Source organism: Lynx rufus, unplaced genomic scaffold (assembly GCF_022079265.1).
Source record: "Lynx rufus isolate CCGP_SWC_20201006 ecotype Redwood Valley unplaced genomic scaffold, mLynRuf1.p SCAF_16, whole genome shotgun sequence".
Lineage (NCBI taxonomy): Eukaryota > Metazoa > Chordata > Mammalia > Carnivora > Felidae > Lynx > Lynx rufus.
The window spans coordinates 12,677,611-12,691,776 of record NW_025814830.1 but is presented as its reverse complement, the minus strand read 5'-3'; the positions used below and the strand labels follow the sequence as shown (position 1 = coordinate 12,691,776).

Sequence of the window (14,166 nt, the reverse complement as noted above, 5' to 3'; positions counted from 1 at the left end):
TCCAGGCCCATTCCATATGAATTTGAAGATTGGCTTTTCATTTCTCCAGAAAGGCCATTGAAATTTTGATAGAGGTTGCATTGAATCTGCAGATTGCTTTGAGGAGTTTTGCTATCTTTTAACACTCCTAAGTTTTCCAGTCTGTGCACATGGGATGTTTTTCTGTTTTTAACCCCAACTGGTGAACTGCAGTTGAATTGTCACTAACCACCCTGAGTTGGTGTCAGACTCCACAGGTTTTAGCTAAATGTTTACCTCTCCCTACTTTAGACCAACTGGCTACAAATCTTGTTATGGAGAAAGGGTTCCCGTGACCGCCCTCGCTGCCAGGTTTAATAATTTACTAGAATGACTCTTGGAATTCAGAAAAGCACTATTCTCAGAATTAAAGTTTTATTATAAACCATAAGGATACAAATCAGGAATAGCCAAATGAAGAGATACATAAGCAAAATCTGGAAGGAACCCAACTATGGTTTCTGTAGAATTTCCTTGTGGAATTAGGGTACATTACCTTTCTGGTTCATCAATGTGTTTATCTGCCAGAAAGTTATATTGAACTTCAGTGTCCAGGCTTTTTATTGGGGTTCCACTGTGACATGAATGCTTAATTACTGCCTGCATAATTGATCTCTGTCTCTAGCTTCACTCTGCTCTCCCAGAGGTTGGGCTGGCTCAGTCTTTCTGATGACTGCCTCCAATGCTGAAGCTACCTACACAGGCACAACATGAGTTACCTCATTAGCATAAACTCAAGTGTGATCCAATATGAAAGACACTTATATCACTTAGGAAATTCCAAGAGTTTTAGAAACTATGATCTAGAAACCTGGGACAAATACAAGACTAATTCTTTATTAGATAACAGATATCTTCTTATTTATTTAGTGGTTCCTTTTCTCTTGGATCTTTTAGCTTAACTTAATGATTTGAAAAAGATCTTTATATTTTGGATACTAGGTTTTTGATAAAAAAATATTTTATAAATATCTTCTCTCGGGGCACCTGTGTGGCTCAGTTGGTTAAGTGTCTGACTTTGGCTCAGGTCATGATCTCACGGTTTGTGAGTTCAAGCCCCACGTTGAGCTCTGTGCTGACAGCTCAAAGCCTGGAACCTGCTTCAGATTCTGTGTCTCATTCTCTCTCTGCCCCTCCCCTGCTTGTGCTCTGTCTCTCAAAAATAAATAAATGTAAATAAATATCTTCTCTCATTCTAAAGCTCATTACTCTTTATCATGAATTTATTCATAACTGAGGTATGAGTCATGTTTACTTTGCTGTACAACTTTATTTGCTATGTAATGTTGCCTGTTTTTTTTTAAGGGGGGGTGATATGTGGTTGTCCATTTAACTATCACTAATTCATACTCAGTCTTTTAGAAAACAAATTTTTGGGAAATTTTGCATTTCCTATGTTTAGACAGCCCTCCTACAATCCTTTGTTCTTCTCTGCCCACTATTATTCTACATTTTGCCTACTTTTTGAATTCTGTTTCCTTCTTCTTTGTTGAGTTTTTATTTCTTGGATTTCATGCCTTCCTGTTTCTTGGTTTACTCTAAGAAAACGTGAAATTATCAAAATTGTTTTTTTGTGTAGGTGGCATGTAAAAATGGATAAATGTGTTAAACTTGTGAATTCTAGTATATCTGAAAAGGGCTTTTCAACCAGTATATTTGTTCTTTCACAGGACATGAATTCTACTTGAAATATTTTTCTTTAGAATTTTAAGGTTATGACTTCTGGTTTAGAATATTGTTGAGAACTTCAAAGCCATTTTCATTCCTGCTCTTTTATTGATGCCCTGTTTTTACTCTTTGGAGACTTTTAAGTTCTTTTCTTTGTTCCTAGTGTCCTGAAACCTAATGTAAAACATATCTTAGTGTGAATCATTTTTATTTTTTATGCTAGGTATCAAATAAGTCCATTAAATGTGGAGATTCATGTCCTTCAGGTCTGGAAAATTTCTTAAATGCTATTTTCTAAAACAATCTGTAATTTCTGTTTTCTTTGAAAAATTTCTAATATACAGCAAACTTGAAAGAATATTTCAGGGGCGCCTGGGTGGCTCAGTCAGTTAAGCATCCAACTTTGGCTCAGGTCATGATCTCACTATCAGGAGTTCCAGCCCCTTGTCAGGCTCTGTGCTGATAGCTCAGAGTCTGGAGCCTGCTTCAGATTCTGTCTTCCTCTCTCTCTGCCCCTCCCCTGCTCGCTCTTTTTCTCTCTGTCTCTCAAAAATAAACATTAAAAAAATATTTTTTAAAAGGAAGAATATTTTAGTGTACCCTATATAGTCATCACCTAAAATCACCAATTGTTATCATTTTGCCACATTTGCTTTGTCTTTCTAAACACACAACACACACACACACACACACACACACACACACACTTTTTTCCCCCTGAATCATTTGAATACAGGTTGGGGACATCTGGACACTTTACCCTTAATACTTTTAGTATGTATCTTCTAAGTATAAGGACATTTTCCAAACAATAACAATGACATAACAAATCTATGAAAATTTACATTAACTCATTAATATCACCTCAAACATTTCATGTTCAATTATTTCCAGGGGTTCCCCAAAGTGTTTTTTGTTTTTTTAGCTGATGTAATTTTGTTTGTTTTTTTATTCATTTATTTGGTTGCTTGTTTGCAATCCAATCAAGATTCATGCATTGTTCATGTTGTTGAGTCTCTTTAGTCTCTTTTTTTCACATTAAAAAAAAATTTTTTTTTATTATATGAAACTTATTGTCAAATTAGTTTCCATACAACACCCAGTGCTCATCCCAAAAGACGCCCTCTTCAATGCTTTAGTCTCTTTAATCTAGAACAGGCTCTCATTTTTTTTTTTGTTTTGTTTTGTTTTGTTTTGTTTTGTTTTAGTAGGACACTGAGTGTTTTAGAGAATTCAGGACAGTTTTCTTATAGATTGTCTCAACAACCTCCATTTCTCTGATGGCTTTCTCCTTTAGAGATGGCAATCTCCTTTAGATTTGGCAAGCATGCTGTGTAGGTGATAAGACAGTGTACGTTTTATTGCATTACATTGGTGAGGCACATAATGTCAGGTTGTTGCACTATTGGTGATAGCCAGATTTTATAACTAAAGGTTAGAAGTGGTGAATACTAAATCTTCCCAGTACAAAGGTATATTTTTCCCTTTATAATTAGTAAATAATCTGTAGAGTGATATTGTGAAACCAGTAAATACTCTTTTTCTCAACAACCATTCACTTTCTAGTTTTAGAATTTACTGAGGATCCTAGCCTTTTGCAGGATAAATCATCCTTTTCCTTACTTTTTGGGTTAGGTTTTATCATTTTTTGGTTTGTTAAGCTAGTCTTAATTTGTCTTCATGCTTTCCCACTTCAAAAGTTTTTGTTGCTGCTACCTCCTCTTTACTTGTCTTTGACCTTGTGGGTTTGGTCCTTTTTTTTAAAAAAATCCATTTCATTCATTTCAGTGAGTCTGTTAAAAGGGCAGGAAAAACTGCATGCGATCCACTTGTTCTCTTTGAGAGAAAAGTGTATTCTCTTTCTAGAGAAATCTTGTTTTTAGAAGTTTATTTTCAAACTAACTTATTTTGAATTTTGAAACTAACTTACTACATTAGGCATTCACTAAATGTACTTTGCTCTTTTTGTATGTGCCAGGGTTCAAGTTGATTAAAGTAACAGACATTGGTTATCCTTCCTTCCTGAAGTTTGGCTCTACTGTAGCAGACGGACATTAAGCAAACATTCAAATATGAAATTTGCAATTGTAGGAGACAAATGTGTAATCACCCATTACCAAACAAAACACAAAGAATGGAAGAAAACAAAGTGCTTCATGAGATAATGGTGAGACGTGCATAGTTAAGATTGAATATTCAGAAAAGATTTTTATTAGGATATGCCACTTAGCAGAGACCTGAACAATGGCCAGGAGCTTGTAAGGCCAAAAGAGGTGGCAGTGGAGACGGTGGTATGGATGGTTATTTAGGGCAGATGAAATCATGGCATGTGTGTTGGGGGGGTGGTTAAAGTTTAGTGCATTTGAAGAACTGAGAAGACCAATGTAGCTGTAGTTTATTGTTAAAAGGAAATAGGTAGCAAGTTGAAGAGGCATGCAGGAGGCAGGTTGTTAAGGAATTGTTAAGACCAAGTTAAGGACTGTGGGTCTTTTCCTAAGAACAGTGGGAACCACTGAAGCATTTTGAACATGAAAGTGCCAGGCTGAATATCACTCTGGCTGTTAGGGGTGGAAAACTAGCAAGGCGGACAGCTAGATAAAATGCTACTTTTGTGTCCAAATAAAAGATAATTTTGGCCTGGATCATCTATTGACAGTAGAGAGGGAAAGAACAATTTCAAGACATATTTAGGCCAACCTCAAACAAGATTGCTGTATGAGTGTTATAGGAAGAGAATGGAGCTCAGATGTTTTCACCTTTTGGGGCTTGACATATTTGCTCAGGGACTTAATTGGTATCTTAAATCCATTCATTTTCCTAGTTCCTTTTCTGGCATAGAAGTCTTACAAAATAATAGCTACTAAACACTGTGCAGTTACTTAATACAACTACATATATACATTATGTGTGATTTCAGAATTATTCAATAATCATTGGAGCTGGGGTTCAGAATACTTATCTGCATCTTTGAAATCTGCCAATAGTACCACATTACCTCTATCTGCTATTCCTTTCTCTCAGATTTTAAAACTAGATTCTCAATTACAGTAGCTTTTGCTGTATCCCCTTTTTTGCTCTCCCAAGCTTAGCTTCATAGACTTCCTACACAAACATGGATTTTATCAAATGGCATAAATAAGCCACATTCTAACCACAATAGATTCTTCCTTCTTCATTGCTCATTTATCACATTAATCTTTCATCAGGATACTGCTGTATCTGAAGTAACATTCTCTTTTATTTCCTTCAGATTCTATGCAATTTATGTTTGTTACCTATTTATCCTAGATTTTTTTCTAGGTGTAGTTAGTGCTCCAAACAACCCTAAGAAATGGGTTAATTGGTAATTACCCACATTTTAAAATGCATATGACGCTAGATTTATTCTCTTACAAAATTGGGGTAGAGCCTAGACATCTTTATATTTATCAAGGTCCCATGTTTGAAGGTTTTTTTTTTTTTTATTTAGATCACTATAGGAACAACTGACTAATCTATTTTCCTAAATATCTCTTTACCTTCCAGTGTGACTTCTCATTCTTTTTACTTTCCTTATCTGTTTGTCAAGTTGCCCCATCATATTTGAGAACTGTATAAACTACTCACTTTTTATGAAAATTAGTTTCGGTTAAGTCTTTTCATTTCTATTATAAAAGTTTTTTTTCCTCCCAGAACACAAAAAAAGTGAATGTTTGCTTTTATATTTTCTTTCAGACTGTGAATCAAGGTTGAGACCAAGAAATTATTTCTGAAAAAGGATATTTATGGAGTAGAATCATCCTGATGAGAGATAATGGAAAGACTTTTAAAAAACAGCATTGAGTGTTCAAGTTTCAGAGGTGATTGGGAATGTAAAAGCCAGTTTGAGAGAAAACAGGAATCTCAGGAAGGACATTTCAGTCAAATGATATTTACTTCTGAAGACATGCCCACTTTCAATAACCAGCATCAGAGAATACATACTGATGAGAAACTCCTTGAATGTAAGGAATGTGGGAAGGATTTTAGTTTTGTATCAGTCCTTATTCGACATCAGCGAATTCATACTGGTGAGAAACCTTATGAATGTAAAGAATGTGGCAAGGCCTTTGGTAGTGGTGCAAACCTTGCTTACCATCAAAGAATTCATACTGGTGAGAAACCTTATGAATGTAGTGAATGTGGAAAGGCCTTTGGTAGTGGCTCAAACCTTACCCATCATCAGAGAATTCATACTGGTGAGAAACCATATGAATGTAAAGAATGCGGGAAAGCCTTTAGTTTTGGATCAGGCCTAATTCGACATCAGATAATTCACAGTGGTGAAAAGCCCTATGAGTGTAAGGAATGTGGGAAGTCCTTTAGTTTTGAATCAGCCCTTACTCGGCATCACAGAATTCACACAGGTGAGAAACCTTATGAATGTAAGGATTGTGGAAAGGCCTTTGGCAGTGGTTCAAACCTTACTCAACATCGAAGGATTCATACTGGTGAGAAACCTTATGAATGTAAAGCATGTGGAATGGCCTTTAGTAGTGGTTCAGCCCTTACTCGGCATCAGAGAATTCACACTGGCGAAAAACCGTATATATGTAATGAATGTGGGAAGGCTTTTAGTTTTGGATCAGCCCTTACTCGACATCAAAGAATTCACACTGGTGAGAAGCCTTATGTATGTAAGGAATGTGGGAAGGCTTTTAATAGTGGCTCAGATCTCACTCAACATCAAAGAATTCACACTGGTGAGAAACCCTATGAGTGTAAGGAATGTGAGAAGGCCTTTAGAAGTGGTTCAAAACTTATTCAGCATCAAAGAATGCACACTGGTGAGAAGCCCTATGAGTGTAAGGAATGTGGGAAAGCCTTTAGTAGTGGTTCAGACCTTACTCAACATCAGAGAATTCATACTGGTGAGAAACCTTATGAATGTAAAGAATGTGGCAAGGCCTTTGGTAGTGGCTCAAAACTTATCCAACACCAGCTAATTCACACTGGTGAAAAACCCTATGAATGTAAAGAATGTGGAAAGTCCTTCAGTAGTGGTTCAGCTCTTAATCGGCACCAGAGAATACACACTGGTGAAAAACCTTATGAATGTAAGAAATGTGGGAAGAATTTTGGTACTGGCTCAAGCCTTACTCAACATCAGAAAATTCATACTGGTGAGAAACTTTATGAATGTAAGGAATGTGGAAAGGCTTTTGGGAGAGGTTCAGAGATTCAGCAACATAAAAAATGTCATACTGGTGAGTAGTAGATCTGTGAATTGGAAACTCTATAAGTTAGAATTATGTGGTTAAGGAAGGACACAGGACAGAAAAGAAAATTCATACTGGTGAGAGTCACTACAAATGTAATTAAGGTACAAATGCCTTACTTATGCTTTACCACTTAGTCTGAAAGAATTTATACAGGAAAAGAAAAACCACTCTGAAGATCTCTGTCTATATTCATTCTTTCGTTACTTTTGGAAAATTCATACTTGTGAATATTAAAAATTAAAAAACCATTTATTGTATTTTGCCTTTATTTTAAACATTGAAAAATTCACTTGGGGGCTAATCCTGCTACCTTTGTTTTTTTTTATGTTCTTAATTTTTTGTGCATTATACAGAATTACTAATCCATCTCAAAATTATTTTAAATTATTTATTGAGGGTCTAAATTTAGCCTTCTTCCTGTTTCTCATTTGAATGCCATTTATTTAATAACTATATTTTTGTATTTTTTATTGCCTGTTTGATGGTAAGTTATATTTTTATACATATAAAGCATGGATATCGGGTCAGTCTTTGTTTCTAAATTTGCATATCTGTGTTTGTATCTGTGTTCCATTTTGTTCGTGTTAAGTTACTGTTACTTTTAAGTATCCTTTAATATCTTGTGGATCTGTATCTTTTGTTTTGGAAGATTGCTTTATTTTCCTTTTATAAAGTTTATACTTCTCTTTTTGCAAAATAATTTTTCTCTATATTAATGTAGATATGAACAAAATAGATAGTTATCTGTAATCATACCAGTCATAGACAATCTTTGTCAAACTTTTGGAGCAAACTCTTAAAACTACATATCATTGTTTTTGACAGAAAGTGTGATTGTGCTATACTATAACCAGCCTTTAATATTCGTTGTAAATATATTGGTTACTCTTTTATTGGCTTCAAAGTATTCACCTGTCTTTATCAAACCCCTATTTTGTCAAATATTGAAAATTTTACAATTATAAAGAGTTATCTTGATGGTCCCTTTTGAATGTGTCTGCTTTGTTTTTTATTCATTTCAGAGAAAATGTGTGGGATCTCTTCTACTTTTAAAGATTTATACATTATAAAGCTCTGCTTCCCTTTGGCCAACATTCTTGACCCAGTTATTTCCTAAATGTTAACCGACTTACTCTTCCAGGTCATTTTATATGCATATATAATGTGCTTTTGGTAATGTGGGCATAATTCGTTCACTTCAGAGGCTTGTTATGTGGATTCTACAATTGTGCCTATCACATAATAAAAGTTGCATAGTATTAGCCTTCGTCATTATTATTATCTTTCAATTTTGTTTTCTTAGGGAAAAGATTTTAGCTAGTATCCTTGTCTTATTCAACATCAAAGACATCATAATGGAAAAAAAAGATATTCATGTAAATGAATATAATAAAATTTTGACTAACATCTGTTTCTTATAGAACAGGGATAATTCATCTTGATAAAGAAAAATATGAGATTGTAATGTGTGAGAAGGCAAAATTCATACTGAGGTAAAAATAAAGAGGGTAGCTCCTTCATAGAAATTTGAACTTTGAGTAATGACCTCAGCATAATGACAGCATAAGATGCATGCCTTCATTTGGCCTCCAAGTTTAACAACTAAAATTCAGCATCCACCTATAAGAAAAAGGGCCTCTGTGGTTGTTGTGAGATCCAACACCATAAGCTAAAGGACCTGAGAGGAGTCTCACCCACCACATAAAGTAATAAGCTGATAGTCCTTGGTACAGACTGGGGAAACAGCAGAAGTCTGTGAACCAGCCCCAGCCCCTCTTGGCTGCATTCAGGGTAAATCTGGAGAGTGCTGATTTGAGCAGACACTCACAGATGAGAGAGCCTTTGCAGAACTTCAGATTTCCTGAGGAAAGATTCTAGCACTCTGTTAGAGAAAAAAAAAAAAAAAGTGGGGGGTGGGGGGTATAAGATGAACTTCACCAGTGCTACCTGTTCCCCAAGGCAGCACACCATGTTGCTGAACTAACCAGCAATGACTTCTGCAAGTGATAATAGTGGGTGATTGCCCAGCTTCCCCACCTGTATAGAATGCTGCTGAAGAAACTTGTTTCTCTGCTGCAGCACCCATAGTATTGAGGCAGTACCTGATATCAGGATATAAGAATATCAGAGTGCATTAAAGAAATACAGTTTCAGGGTGCCTGGGCAGCTGAGTCGGTTAAGTGTTTGACTTTGGCTCAGGTCATGATCTCAAGGTTCATGAGTTCAAGCCCCGTGTCAGGCTCTGTGCTGGCAGCTCAGAGCCTGGAGCCTCCTTCAGATTGTGTATCTCCTTCTCTCTCTGCCCCTCCCCCACTTGCCTTCTGTCTCTCAAAAATAAATAAACATTTAAAAAATATAAAAAAACAGCAAAAATAAACACAGTTCTTACTTGGCTGCATTCAGGACTCAAGCAGGAAGCTCAACACAAGCCACTGGGAAAGCCTTGCCCAAGGAACCTCCATCTGGCTTGCAGGCACCCCTAAAGCCCCAAATGTTAAACCCACAGCTCCCCCAATTCTTCAGCTCCCAAGTATGGTACTAAGAGCCAGTTTTGGTAGACCGAGAGCATGCAGAAAACAAACCAGAGTCTGTGGCAAGGGAGAAATCACAAACTTGAGCTATAGTATTATCTTAAGAAAGACAAAAGAGGTTTCCAGCAGCCAGCCTGGTGAGTTGTAAGTTTGAGAGGAGACAAAGAAGCCACAAGGGGGCAAGAAGCATGGAGCATATGTATTCCTACAAGGACAGAGAAAGACCTAGTTATAAGCAGGACCAACAAAAAGTATCTCCGACCTGAAGGCAGCTAGTAACGACTGGAGGAGGTGACTACTTCAAATGAGAAAACAGCAATGCAAAACTCCAAGAAACATGAGGAATCCATGAACATGACATCACAAAAAGATCTCAATAATCCTCGATTCAAAGACACAATTATGTGGTTTACCTGATAAAGAATTCAAATTAGCTGTTTTAAAGAAACTCAATGAGCTACAATAAAACACAGAACTCAGCAAGTCAGGAAAATAATACATGAATAAAATGAGAAATCCAACAAAGAGAAATCCTAAAAACAAACCAAACAAATCTGGAGCTGAAGAATGAATGACATGAAAAATGCAATAGAGAACATCAACAGAAGGATAGACCAAGCAAATATAAAATCAGAGAAATGAAGGGTAGGGACTCCCAGTCAGAGAAGAACCAAGAAAAAAGGAATGAAAGAGAGTGAAAAAAGCCTACAAGATGTATGGGACACCATAAAACAAACAAGAATATAAAAAAAGAACTGTAATTTGTTAATGAATTCAGAATAGTAAAAAAAAGGTAAATGGTAAAATCAAAAACATAAAAGAAGGCAGTAAAGAATAGAGCTTTTGTATGGGATTAAAGTTACTATTCATCAGCTTAAAATGGACTATTTTATCTAGAAGATGTTTTATGTAAGTCTCGTGATAACCACAAAGCACAAACCTATTAGATTCACAAAAGATAAAGTGATGGGAATCAGAGCATATCACCATCCGTGGAAAAGGTAGGCAGTAAGAGGGAGGGGGTGGGGTGAGGAAGAATAATGGAACTACAAAACAGCCAGAGAGATAGTAATAAGATGGCATTAGTAAGTCTTTACATATTAATAATTACCCTGAATGTAAATGAATTGAATTTACCAATCAAAATGGATAGAATGTCTGGATGGATGAGATTCAACTACATGCTGTCTTCACAGAGAGGCACTTCAGCTTTAAGGTCGTACATAGGCTCAAAGTGAAGACATGGAAAAGATATTCCATGGAAGCAGAAACCAACAGAAAGCGAGGTTGGCCTTACCGGGTTAGCCCATACTTACATAAGACAAAATAGACCTTAAGCCAAAAACTATTATGAGACAAAGAAGGTCATTATATAATGATAAGTTGGTTAATTCATCAAGATGATATACAATTATAAATGTTTATGCACCCACTATTGGAGCCCTAAATATATTAAGCAAATACTGACAGATCTAAAGGGAGAAATAGGCAATACAAGAACAGTAGGGGACTTTAATACTTCACTTTAAGTAATGGATAGATCATTCAGACAAAATCAATATTGAAACATTTGACTTGAATCATACATTAGACCAAATGGACCTAACATATATAAAACATTCCATTCAACAGCAGCAGCAGAATACACATTCTTCTCAAGTGCACATGGAATATTCTCCAGGATAGGTCATATGATAGGTCACAAAACAATTCTTAGGAAATTTATACTGACCTCATACCAAGTTTCTTTTCCAACCACAATGGTATGAAACTAAAAATCAAGAACAAGAGGAAAGCTGGAAATTTTACAAATATGTGGAAACTAAGCAACACATCCCTGAATAACCACTGGGCCAAGGGAAAAATCAAAAATAGAAAAAAAAATCTCCAAACAAATGAAAATGGAGATTAAACAGACAAATAAAATGCAATGTTGTGAAAGCAGTTCTCAGAGGGAAATTTATAGCCATAAATGCGTATAGTGGGAAAAATGAAAGATTTCAAATAAACAACTTTAAATGTTAAGAAACCAGAAAAAGAACAAACTAAGGCCAAAGTTAGCAAAAGGAAGTGACAAAAATCAGAACTGAAATAAATGAAATAGAGACTAGTAGAGCAATAGAAAAGATTAGCAAAGCTAAAATCTTTTCAAAAAGATAAAATTGACATTCAGCTAGACTAAGAAAAAAGGTAAAAGGACCCAAATAAAATCAGAAATGAAAGAGGAAACATTCCAAGTGATATCACAGCAATACAGAAGATCACAAAAAACTACTATAAACACTTATATGCTAACAAATTGGATAACCTAGAAGTGGATAAATTCCTAGAAGCATATGACCTATCAAGACTGAATTATGAAGAAATAAAAAAATCTAGACCAACTACTATACTAGTAAGGTGCTTCAATCAGTAATCAAAAATTTCCAATGAAGAAAAGCCCAGCACTGAAAGCTTCACTGCTGAATTTTATCAAACATTTAAAGAATTAATGCCAATTCTTCTCAAACTGTTTCAAAAAATTGAAGAGGAAGGAACACTCCCAAACTCATTTCACAAGATTAGCCTTGCCCTGATGCCAAAACCAGATGAAGACACCACAAGAAAAAAAAAAAAAATTACAGGCCAATAATCCTGATGAACATAAATGCAAAAATTCTCAAGAAAATATTAGCAAACTGATTTCAACAGGACATTAAAGGAATCATACACCACGATCAAGTGAGATTTACCCCTGGGATACAAGGATAGTTCAACATATGGAAATCAATAAATGTGATATACCACATTAATAGAATGAAAGATAAAAATCATATGATTGTTTCAACAGGTGCAAAAAAGCATTTGGCAAAATACAACATCCTTTCATGATAAAAACACTCAGCAAATTTGGGTATAAAAGGAGCATTCCTCAAACAATAAAAGCCAAATATGACAAACCTTCAGCCACCATCATACTTGACAGTGAAAGGTGACAGTTCTTCCAGTTCAGGAATAATACCAAGATGTCTACTCTCACCACTCCTATTCAACATACTAGTGGAATTTCTAGCCAATGCAATCATATGCGAAAATAAGTATAAGGCATCCAAATCGGAAGGAAAGTAGAATTGTCTGTTTAGATTATATGAATTTACATATAGAAAATCTGAAGGACTCCACCTTAAAACTGTAAGAGTGAATCAAAAAATAAAGTTACAGGGTACAAAAACAACATACAGAAATGAGTTGTGTTTCTATACACTGGCAACAAAATATCTGAAAAAGAAATTAAAAAATAATCTTATTCATAATAGCATCAGAAATAATAAAATATGTAGAAATAAATTTTACCAATGAGGTGAAAGATCTGTGTAGTGAAAACTACAAGACTTTGGTTAAAGTAACTGAAGACAGAAATAAGAGATACCCCATGTTTGTGAATCAGAATTATTGTTAAAATGTTCATTCTACCCAAAGCCATCTATGGATTCAATGCCATCTCTATCAAAATTCAACTGGCATTTTTTACAGAAGTAGAAAAGCAATACTAAAATTTGTATGGAGGCACAAAAGACCATGAATAACCTAGGTAATCCTGAATAAGCAGAACAATGCTAAAGGCATCATACTGCCTAATTTCAAACTATACTACAAAGCTATAGTACCTAAGACTGGTTGGTACTGGCATAAAAACAGTCCAATGGAACAGAATTGAGAACATGGAAATAAACCCTTGAATATATAGTCAGCTGATATTTGACAAGGGAGCCTAGATTCTTCAGTGGGGGAAAAGATAGTTTCTTCATTAAATGGTGTTGGGAAAACTGGATATTCACATGGAAAAAAATGAAATTGGACTCATATCTTGTACCACTCACAAAAAATTAACTCAAAATGGATTAAAGATTTAAACATAAGAACTAAAACCCTAAACCTCCTAGAAAAAAAACAGGAAAAACTTGTTTGACATTGGTCTTGGCAATGATTACTTGGGTATGGCACCAAAAGCACATGCAACAAAAGCAAAAATAAATATGTGGTACTAAATAAGTAAAAGTTTCCTGCACAGCAAAAGAAATAACAAAATGAAAAAGCAGTCTATGGAATGGAAAAAATATTTGCAAATCATATTTCAAAAATGGGTTAATATTAAAAATATATAGACTCATACAACTCACTAGCAAAATAAACCCCAATAAATCTAAAAAGTGGGCAGAAATCTAAAAAAATTCAAAAGAATTTTCAAAAGAATATATACAATAGGTAACAGGTACATGAAAAGATGCTCAATGTCATTAATCATCAAGGAAATGCAAACCAAAACCACAATGAGATATTCCCTCACAGCTGTTAGAATGACTATTATCAAGAAGTCCAGAGTTAACAAGTGTTGGTGAGGATGTGCACTGTTGGTGGGAATGTATATTTGTATAACTACTATAGAAAACAATATGGAGGTTTCTTAAAAAATTAAAAATAAAATTTCCATATGATTCAGCAATCTCACTTCTGAGTATATATCCAAAGGAAATGAAAACAGGTATCAGTGAGACATCTAAAAGTCCATATTCTTTTTTCTTTTTTTCTTTAATGGTATGTTTTTTTTTAATGCTGTATTTCTTTTATTTCAAGTTTTTATTTAAATTCTAGTTAGTTAACATATAGTGTAATATTAGTTGCAGGAATAGAATTTAGAGATTCATCACTTACATATAACACCCAGTGTT

The 14,166-nt window shown here is 35.0% G+C and overlaps 1 protein-coding gene across 2 annotated transcripts in view; it reads left to right on the top strand.

Annotated features, from left to right (window-relative positions):
• Positions 1–7,174, top strand: part of LOC124511184 (zinc finger protein 345) — an 87,821-nt gene extending 80,647 nt beyond the window's left edge. The window contains exon 3 of one of the 2 annotated variants that reach the window (XM_047078171.1): positions 5,706–7,174. In XM_047078171.1, the coding sequence (XP_046934127.1) occupies positions 5,706–6,919 (1,214 nt within the window). In that variant the 3' untranslated portion in view covers positions 6,920–7,174. Of the gene's footprint in view, positions 1–5,400 lie in introns of both variants that reach the window. The other variant, XM_047078170.1, reaches the window with a different exon arrangement.
• The last annotated feature ends 6,992 nt before the right edge of the window (positions 7,175–14,166 follow it).